This window comes from Rhizopus delemar, genomic scaffold (assembly GCF_000149305.1).
Source record: "Rhizopus delemar RA 99-880 supercont3.5 genomic scaffold, whole genome shotgun sequence".
NCBI classification, from domain to species: Eukaryota; Fungi; Mucoromycota; class Mucoromycetes; order Mucorales; family Rhizopodaceae; genus Rhizopus; species Rhizopus delemar.
Window position 1 is genome coordinate 952,177 of NW_027137831.1, and position 10,285 is coordinate 962,461.

General features: G+C 38.8%; 5 protein-coding genes across 5 annotated transcripts; 3 read left to right on the top strand and 2 right to left on the bottom strand.

Annotated features, from left to right (window-relative positions):
- Window positions 1-458: 458 nt before the first annotated feature.
- Window positions 459-1,784, top strand: RO3G_07113 (uncharacterized protein; the record flags this gene model as incomplete). Its single annotated transcript, XM_067661703.1, has 2 exons — window positions 459-1,560; window positions 1,645-1,784. The coding sequence occupies 2 exons, from the start codon at window positions 459-461 to the stop codon at window positions 1,782-1,784; spliced, it is 1,242 nt and encodes a 413-aa protein (XP_067517804.1).
- Window positions 1,785-2,594: 810 nt separating this feature from the next.
- Window positions 2,595-3,041, bottom strand: RO3G_07114 (uncharacterized protein; the record flags this gene model as incomplete). Its single annotated transcript, XM_067661704.1, has 1 exon — window positions 2,595-3,041. The coding sequence occupies one exon, from the start codon at window positions 3,039-3,041 to the stop codon at window positions 2,595-2,597; it is 447 nt and encodes a 148-aa protein (XP_067517805.1).
- Window positions 3,042-4,647: 1,606 nt separating this feature from the next.
- Window positions 4,648-6,062, bottom strand: RO3G_07115 (uncharacterized protein; the record flags this gene model as incomplete). The annotated part of the gene is made up of 5 exons (XM_067661705.1): window positions 4,648-4,669; window positions 4,833-5,053; window positions 5,112-5,285; window positions 5,355-5,615; window positions 5,691-6,062. 5 exons carry the CDS (start codon window positions 6,060-6,062, stop codon window positions 4,648-4,650), a joined length of 1,050 nt encoding a protein of 349 aa, XP_067517806.1.
- A 1,461-nt stretch (window positions 6,063-7,523) lies between these two features.
- On the top strand, window positions 7,524-7,697 carry RO3G_07116 (uncharacterized protein; the record flags this gene model as incomplete). Its single annotated transcript, XM_067661706.1, has 1 exon — window positions 7,524-7,697. The coding sequence occupies one exon, from the start codon at window positions 7,524-7,526 to the stop codon at window positions 7,695-7,697; it is 174 nt and encodes a 57-aa protein (XP_067517807.1).
- Window positions 7,698-8,264: 567 nt separating this feature from the next.
- Window positions 8,265-9,320, top strand: RO3G_07117 (uncharacterized protein; the record flags this gene model as incomplete). Its single annotated transcript, XM_067661707.1, has 1 exon — window positions 8,265-9,320. The coding sequence occupies one exon, from the start codon at window positions 8,265-8,267 to the stop codon at window positions 9,318-9,320; it is 1,056 nt and encodes a 351-aa protein (XP_067517808.1).
- Between the last annotated feature and the right edge of the window lie 965 nt (window positions 9,321-10,285).

A 10,285-nucleotide genomic window follows, 5' to 3' on the forward strand; every position in this document is an offset into this window, starting at 1 on the left:
TGAAATAGCGGTAAAGACCCAGACATTCAAAAAGTATAAATACCCTCAATATTTTTTATTAATAAAGTCATATATAATCTTTAGTTTCACAACTATCGTCTTTTTGTAGTTTTTGTCTTCTATTTCATATTTGGCAAAACAGCCACCAACAACAAAGTTAAATGCCAATGCACCAAATGCAGCAACTGTCCTGAAGGGTTCAAGTGGATTGCAAAGAAAACCGCTAACACTCATAAGCGCATAGACAAAGTTGGAGAAGGTACAATTTTTTTAAAGAAATGCAGCAAGACTAAAGTGCAATTAAAATAGTTTTGAGACAAAGAAGATTTGAAAACACCTTCGAGCAACCCACCACGTCTACCGAAAGAAGCACGTTTGAAGGTATATTTATAAATCCACCCCTTTTTTTTTATTAAACAAATTTAGAATTCGACATTGATGCTGACATGGATGTCGACATGGACGAAGAAATGACCAACGACCAACAACTGGCGTATCTCCTGGTCCTTTACCTTGTGCTTTTCCAAGCAAAGCACCTTTCAGTTGAAGCCGGTGAAGACTTGTTGGCCTTTCTTTCCTTTTTCGTTCGTGCTCTTGGCCATGGCATGGAGATTCCTACAAAGATCTCCACTGCTCGTAACATGGTCAATTATTCCTCTGCCAGTAGTGGTGTCTCCCGTTTCCTTGTCTGCTCTCTTTGTAGAAGTGTTTACGACACAGGAAGTTTGCATACCCGGCAATGCCCTTTTATTAGGTTTGCGAACAATCCTCACAGACAAAAGCACCCATGCGGCAATTCACTTTTTATTGGTAGCAGCCTCAAGCCTGTCCTCGAGTTTCCGTACAACTCAATTGTCGAAACGTTGAAGAAGTTCTTTGTTCGTCCAACATTCGAAACAGAAATCGAAGAATGGAGACATCGGCATGTGGAAGAAGGCGTGTTTTACGATATTTACGATGGTAGAGTGTGGAACAGTCTTGTTGATTCGGCTGGAGAACCATTCGTAAATAGAAGTCGATCATTAATGGTTTCATTGAACGTTGATTGGTTTCAACCTAGTGATGGTATGCACTACTCTTGTGGTGGTGTATATCTCACGATTAACAACCTTCCAAGGAGTTCTAGGATGAAGGTTTCCAACATCATCCTGGTTGGTATGATTCCTGGGCCTGGCGAGCCCACGGATGACCAGCTCCAAAACTTTTTGCGACCAATGATTGCAGAGCTGAATACCTTGTACGGAGGTATGATGATGCCAACGTACCAGAACAGAAACGGTGAAATGGTACGTGTTGCTTTGATGTCCGTTAACTGTGATATACCAGCAGCTCGCAAAGTAGCTGGGTTCATGGGTCAATCCGCGCACAAAGCCTGTAACAAATGCTCCACTGTCTTTTCGCGAATCAGTACTGGTGCAAATTCAACGAAGCCAGATTTTTCAGACTTTGACGATGAGCACTGGATTCTGCGAAACAATACCCAGCAGCGTCAAGAAGCATATGCTTGGCTAAATGCTACTCACATTATGCAACAGCGAACCCTGCAGACGGACACAGGAAGTAAATGGAGTGAACTTCACCGACTAGAGTATTTTGATGTCGTGAGATTGACAACCGTTGATCCCATGCACAATTTATTTCTAGGTACGCCAAAAAGAATGGTTGAAGTTTGGGTAGATCACGGGCTTCTTACAACAGCTGATTTCAAAGCCATGGCTGATGAATCAGCTTCAATTGCTATCCCTTCACAGTACTGTAAAATCTCTAAAGGTATACAAGTATAAAAGAATTTGTACTATGATGAATCTGAACACTAATTTTTTTGTTATAAAAAAAAAAAAAAAAAAAAAAAAAACGAAAAAGGCAAGATTGAAAGTACGTTTAGCAATATGAAGGCTGATGAGTGGAGAACGTGGTGTGTTGTGCTTTCGCCTTTTCTCTTAAAACAAAGATTAATCGGTGAACATTTCATCAATTGGATCAGATATGTAGAAGCAGTAAGGTTGGTGACTGGTCCTTTAATCACAGCAGATGAAATTCAGACAGCACACTCCTTATTTAAAGAATTCGGCAAGACCTGTGTTCAACTCTATGGAAAAACATGTACAGTAGGTGGAAAAATGGTCCGGATGTTTTTATAATATTCACAAATATTACTGTATCTTTACCAAATCTCAATCAAATTAAACGAAACAAACATTATTTGAAGAGAAAACATTTTTTGATTTGTAGTAAAAATGTGATACGTCACACAAAATTTCAAAGAGAGCCACAGGAGATCAAACATTTCAGCAACATCCGGACCATTTTTCCGAGTGCCCCTTAATATCTGTTAGTAGTCCGTATATCCCCCTTTTGCTTGAATAACAGCTTTGATTCTATCCAGCATACTGTCTATATACTTTCTACAATCATCTTTTGTAAAAGTCGCCCATTGTTCTTCAATTCGATCCCATAGTTCATGAACGCCTTTAGCCTTGGTTTCATACGTACTTAATTTGAGCTTCAGGTGATACCGAATGTATTCAATCGGGCTTAGATCTGGGCCCTGAGCAGACCAACTGTAAACAGACTTGCTTTCGAAGTTGTTTTCTTCAAACCAAGCTTTTTTTAACCTTCGACGTATGTTTTGGATCGTTATCCTGCTGGAAGTAAATGGTTTTAGGATCATAATTGTAGTAATTTAGGGTATCCATTAGCGTTGTATCCAATATATGTACATGATCCTCTTTCTTCATTGTTCCATCATAAATATGACAAGCATACCCAGGACCATCGTATGTAATACATCCCCACATCATAACGCTGCCTCCACCTCCTTTTACTGTCAAGTCAAGATGGTGGAATCGAAGCTTGTCATCTGGCCTCTTCCAGTAGTACTTCACACCGTCCGATCCCCAAACGTTTACCTTGGTCTCGTCAGAGAATACCATACGACGCCAATCATCTTTTGTCCAGTCCTTGTGGGCGTTGGCCCATGCAAGTCGCTTTTTCATATGAATAGCCTTTAAAAAACAGCTTATGCTTCTTGATACGGGCATGGGATCCCATCGACTTTAAGAGTTTTAAGCAAGCAGAGTAGCCAATTGCGCATCCAATGTCACATAAATATCGTTGTACATCCTTCCCCGTCTTTAATTTACCTGTTATGACTGACCGTCTGATGTAGGACTTGGTGGTAGCAGTAATTTCGGACTTACGGCCTGATTTAAAAGGCCTCATGTTTGGAAACCATTTTCGCTTATAGTCGCTGATGGTGCTTTTCTTCACTCCAGGCACTCGTTCTATGATTGTTGAGTAAGGGTGACCAGATTTGAGTAAGGATTTGATGTTATTTTGTACATCCAAAGGCAAAGAGCGAACCATGTATATATAAAACAGCAATAATAACGAAAGAAGAAGAAAGTATGCTAAATCAGCAAAAAAATGTAGGTTTTTATATTTTTTTTTGATTATTAATATAAATCTAATGTATTATTAATCATCTAAAACGAATGTGACGGCTTCTGAGTTAGCAGCATTGAGTAATCTGGGAAATTAAAATTCTTTGGGGCACCCGGAAAAATGGTCCGGATGTTGCTGAAATGTTTGATCTCCTGTGGCTCTCTTTGAAATTTTGTGTGACGTATCAAATTTTTACTACAAATCAAAAAATGTTTTCTCTTCAAAATAATGTTTGTTTCGTTTAATTTGATTGAGATTTGGTAAAGATACAGTAATATTTGTGAATATTATAAAAACATCCGGACCATTTTTCCACCTACTGTATAACACCTAATATGCATATGCACATGCATTTGAAAGAATGCTTTTTGGACTTTGGTCCCTCCTATGCCTTTTGGCTTTATGGTTTTGAACGATTGAATGGTGATGTCAAAAAGATAAATATCAATTACAAGACAGGCTTCGAAACCACCTATGTCACTATGCTTACTCAAACCATTCATACGCAAGATATAATACATTCATTACCTACATTCATTAACAACAACGATCAAGGCATGCTCCTACTGATCAACTTCATAAAGGAAATAGGCGAGGTTACGAATGACGAGAGTGGTTTAACGCCATTTGATTACTCTCAATTCATAGACGGGCCAAGTCTATTTAACCTGACGATTACTGGTAGTGAGCCTCTGCCACCACAAGCCCTTCCTTCAAAAATTAACAACAAACAAGAACTTTTATGCCCTGAACACTATGAAGCCTTACAAACTTTTTATATGGATACCTATGAAATACCTATTATGAATACAATCAGTACAACTATAAAATCATTCAAAAAAATTAACTTGCTTGGACAACACTACCAACAGTCAGACAATCATTCATCATCATCATGCATTCAAGCCTTTATGAACAATCAATTACGTATTGGTCAAATATCATACTTTTTCAGTCATTCATTTAACAACTCAACTCATTATTTTGCATTCGTCAATTGGTACAGCCATGCGACTCAACATTTTCCCACCTTCGATGGTACTGGCATCCAAGTGTGGAAGAACCAATTTGATCCAGTTTCAAGCAACAGCATACTTCCAATTTATAGAATCTTCAATCCTGTTGCTGTATGCCCATATATCGATAATCACCTTCTTACTCTCGCTCTGCCAAGACGAATTTATATGTAACAACTATGCTAAATTATTCAAACCTTCTTTTATTACTATTATTATTATTTATTTTATTATATATTTTACTAAAGAATCATTTATTAGACTATTATTGTTATTTGTTTTTTTTTTTAAAAAAAGATTTTATTCAATTTGCAGAGACAACAAAAGAGGCAGCAAAAAAAAAAAAAAGGAAAAGAGAAAGTAAACACTTACTGCATGGGATTAGCAGCAGCAAAAGAGGAAGAGCCAGAGACCTCAGCCGAAAAGCCAAGGCCAGGGGAAGAAAAGGCCCAAGAGGGATAATCCTCATGGTCAAGGTTTGTAGGGAACTCCTTGTCGAAGTATTCCACCACCCTTCTTGTTCTATTGATGGTGCCTTTTTTCGACAAGGAATTCCTCCATGCTTTTTGAAGAACAGCATGGAATTCGTCCACCTGTAGATTAAGTAAAGGTATATTAGAAAATAAACACTATTACAAAAATATTACTTACTGCTTTGCTTCGAAATAGTGGTCTTTTTACTACAAACACAGGACCATGTTCATCCTCAGGACCATCTTCTTCCTCTGACGTCCAATCGGTCATCAGAATTTGTTTTCCAAAAGGAAAACGAGCTTCAAATTCCTCAGGGGCCGCATTGTAAGCATTTCGCCTCATGGCGAGCTTCTAATGTAAAAAAGTAATGTAAGTACTTGAAACACTATATATTTCAATCTTTAAATACTAATTACTTACTGCATGCACACGACTACGACGCGTTGAATCTTCTGACGTAGCCGTTAGCCCCTTACTTTCTCTCACCATGTAGTTGAATTTGTTTCTGACCATGCTGCGCATGTCAGAAACAGTAATGCCAGCAGAAAATGGCTCCTTCTTGGCAGCTGCTACAAGCAAATCCCTGACCTTTGCGTTTTGCTTGTAGCGCAAGACCTCCTTCAGGTCAAAGGTGACACCACGAGGAACCAAATGCTCTCTATAGTACTTCAATATAAAAGCCTATGGTTCAAAAAGGTACAAAAAAATTTTGTTATTATTTTGCACATGCTAATTTGTTTTTTAAATTTAAATTACACTTGTCAAGGCCTTATTCTCTTTGACCTCAAAAGGTTGCTGCTGTGGAGGCTGCTGTTGGGGAGGCTGCTGCTGCTCTTGTTGCTGTTGTTGCAGCAATTGAGTTAGCTGCTCAATCTTCAGCTCTTGCCGACGTTGATTCTCCTCCTGTCGGCGTTGAATTTGGTCTTGCTGCTGCATCTGAGCAAAAATGGCCTCAAGGGTTGGGCCACTTGCCAAGCTGACAGCAGGAGAGCCAACTGGGCCTTGAAGGCGAGAAGGCTCAAAGCTGTCAAAAGACGCAACAGCAGTGGGAGCAGGAGAAGGGGACGGCGCAACAGTGGATGATGATCCAGTAATGCTTGAAGATATTCTTTGCCCTTTTAGGGGCATTACTGGGAATGTTGATGGGGGTAGCGACACGACGAGACATTTTTTAAAACAGATAATATAGGGAAAAAGAAAAAGACAAGAGTACAAAATAAACTAAAAATGAATACGAAATAAACTAAAAATGAATACAAAATAAGGTGATGCTTTTATTTGTTTTACAAAAAAAGCAAAGAAAAAAAAAGAAAAGGCCTTTAGAGTTAAAGATATTACATTTGAATAATAATAAAAAAAAGAATTTAAACTGTTTATGAATAACCTCTCTGAGTGTTTCAATAGTTAAACCATATTAAAGAAAACTTGTTTTTAATCGATAGTAGGTAATTGTAACACTGGTAAAATGATGCTATAGAAAAAAGTACTTTTTTTTTCATTTTTTTTTCTTTTTTTTTTTCTTTTTTTTTTTCTTTTTTTTTCTTTTTTTTTTTTCTTTTTTTTTTCTTTTTTTTTAAAAAAAAACATTCTTCCTTAAAGGTAAGTTCTTAATATTATATGTATTCTATTTCTGCTCTAATGATACTTGTACTTTAGTAAAATCGTAATGGTTGCTTTCTTGATGTTTTAAATGGTCTTTATAAAGTCTCTTTCCCAGGATTATCATTGCTTCTTCTTTTACTTGTTGGTTTACGCTTGGCTGATGTCATTTTTTGGCTGAAGGAAAAGATATGGTGCAAGAGGATTCCGGGCCAGGTATTTGTACTACGTAAAATCCAATTATAGCAATCGATGCGCCCGAATTTTTCGGATCGAATGGTGTAACTTTTATAGCCGTCACACTTAAACTCAGCTCGTAAATCGCATTACAACAGAAAAAACTACCTTTGGCGGACTAAAAAAGTGAGATTGCGTGCCCGCTGTTGGTTGCACACAAGCATCCAATACCGCAAACGATGTAAATAATTTTTCCGCTTTCAATGGTGGTATTTTGAAAGGTGTCACTGTACTACCCGACGAGCTACGGTCCTTCAAAGACGAAAAAATTATTTGGCTCACCGTCAAGAATGGTTATGGCGTGGTAACGGATTGGCTACTGACTGCACTTGAAAGCTATACTCAGCGTATTATGTATTTGGTAATCCTGCATCCTATTGGTGCAAAACAAGCTTCAATAGCCTTGCTTAAAGCTATATCCGGGTGTATTAATATGTGAATGTAACAACGACGTGCGTACAAGCAATGAAGCCTAACCACGAATACTGATTCCGAGCTGTAACCGTGAGCATTGACTTCCGAGTTGTGACCACGAGCACTAATTTCCGAGTTGTAACCACGAGCATTGATTTCCGAGTTGTTACCACGAGCACTAACTTCCGAGTTGTAACCATGAGTACTAATTTCCGAGTTGTAACCATGTGCTATTGGAATATCTCATACGTGAAACAACAAATTTTTTTTTCCGCTCGAACAACTATATAAACTGTCATGACTTTTCTTGTTTTCATCTTTATTTTTTATATTCTTATTATGCCTCGCTCCAATTCATCTGCTTCCGTCACTTCCAACAACAATGCCACTCCCCGTAGAGGAGGTCGAGTATCTGGTCAAGTAGTCTCACGTTACAGGTCTTATGTCTCTCCTGCTGGTGACCGTATCCTTGAAGCACAAGTTATTGTTAGCCCTGAAAGAGCATGGGAGTAAGTAAACTACCGTCATAAACGGTGAATTAAGATAGGGGACTAGTTTTACTAATTTGTTATGCTCATTTGCAGCCATCTTTTATCTGTGAACAGCGCGTTTGATAGAACCAGTATATGTGGTATTGATGGCTGTCAGAAGGTATGCATTTTGAGAAATCGGGCCGAAAATGGAAGGCTCACTTACTAATGTGCTGGTGGTCTTGACATCGATGAAAATGGTGATACTATTGGTCACCCTGGTAGAAAGTCTCGCGTCTGTACGTACAACTCGGTGTTTTACAATCGTAAATGCATGACAAACTACACTCTTTCGGTGATGTATGATTATCTAAATGACTCAAGCATCACCAACATTTGCAGTTCCCATGGCATGAGCCGTCCTGCTGTGACTTAATTAGCGAATGATCTCCGTTTAATGATGCTCAGTGACTACAATGCCCATAATCGACAAGAGGGGCATAAACTAGGCTCTAATGTAAGATGTCACCACATACAGATAGATGAATCGAAGTTTGGCAAGCGAAAAAACCATCGTGGCCATCGTGTAGAAGGCATCTGGGTCTTTGGTATGGTTGAGTGCTTGGTCCCCATCAATGAGGCAGATCGGTTTTATACATACACTGACCACCGAACTGGCGATCAAGAGCTGAGACCTAGGTATGAAGCAGGACGCAAATTCTTTTGCACCGTCCCTAATCGGACAGCGGCAACACTGTTGCCCATCATCTATGATAACTGCCAGCATGGGTCAACCATTAGATCTGATGGATGGAGAGCGTATTCCGGTCTGCGCCCTAGAGAAGAGCGTGACGAGATTACAGGCGAGATACTTGACAATACAAGCGCTTACAATGATGGCAACTTCTTCTTTGCAAGACATCAGGTTGTTAATCATTCCTTAGACTTTGCCACAGTAGATCAAGTTCAAGGTAACCAGGGCGAGTATTCTGGCTTGCCAATATCTGGTAAGATTCATACCAACATGATCGAAAGTATGTGGGCTCCTTTGAAAGCGTTTATCAAGCCTCGTAATCGAACCAAAGAGAATTGCTACAAGCGCATCTTGGAGTATCTTTGGAGGAGCGAGAATGCCGGTAATGTCAAGCAGTGTTTTGAGCGCATGATCCGCGAAGTGGCAATGAACTCAGATCCAGCTGAACGATCCGCAGAAACTGAGGATTGGTTTACGCGCGGTCTTGATGGTAACTCACCTTCAGTGTCAGCTAGAATAGCAGCCAGAGATGCTCGTCGTTTTGAGGCATGGGTTGAACGTCGTCGTGCCCGCGATGCTAGGGAATTGTTAGAAGAAGAAGCGATACTATCAGACAATGACAGCATTATTGGTGAATCAGATGGCGAGGTAATGCAGGATAGTATTCTTGAAGCACGAAGTGGTTTGGATCAGTCTGGCATTCAAGGTTCTATTGCTGCAAATAATGATGAAGCAGGAGCCCCGAGCCCAACAGCTATTCGTTCGATCGGTAGGCCTAGAAGTGAGCGTCGATCAGTAGGCAGACCAAGAGCTGTTGCACCTTCTGTCAGCAATCACCCTCATAGTGGCAGGCGTTCAGTTGGTAGACCAAGAGTTGGAAATCGATCTGTAGGAAGACCTCGACGTGGTTGAAGCCTAAGCGATAGGTCCTCTAATCATTAAAGAACCAATATATGGCTTTTATTGACTTAAATATGGTTTAAATTTTATGCTATCTTTCTTTAATATGGTAACTTTTTATGATAATCTTCTAACTTTTATGCTTTGAAACAAATAAAACTTTATAATTGAACACAATACTTAACATGGGTATGTCCTTTTTTTGTATGTGCATATTCACTATGCATCTACAAGCTTTGTACTGGAATTATAATGCTGTAAAAAAAAATATCCCACTTTGTATATTGAACAACTAAAACTGTCGGTCTACTATGTTGATACGGTAAAGCTGTGACTTATTCACCAAGTCTTACAAAATGTGAAGCGTTCCTACATTATACTTTACATCTTTAAAAGCTTGACTGTTTAATAATAACAATGCTTCAACGACACGATGATGATATATTGGCGAGTATGTTTCTCAATAGAGCTCTGTATTCGCCATGTTTTGACAGAGCAATAGGATACTGTCTTATGGCACCGGATTAAATGTTCACAGGTTGGGTTAAATAAGAGCTGATCATGATAATTAGTAACTACTTTTAATAATATGTCTCTGTTCATACATAAGTAGTTGGTTAATAAGATTAGTCTATGGAATTTTTCTTATGCGGGCCAAATTAAGTTGGTCGTAACTATTGTCGCGCCTTGACATGTCAATAAGATACGGTCTCATTGTTTTGGACTAAATCCTTACAAATAAGTTTGAATAAGAATAGATTTTGATAATTATCACGGCCCTGAACAGCCAAGTTCTCTTTTCATCTGAACAGCTGATTATTAACATCAGTTTTGAGGTGTTTTAAGTATTTAAAATAGACAAAGAAGAATTAACGAGACCGAACAATAGTTCTAAAGTCGGATACTTTTATTAAAGAAAGATTCCAAGGCTATTTATATTGATTGAGCAAGACCTGAGATTAAATGACAAGAGATAG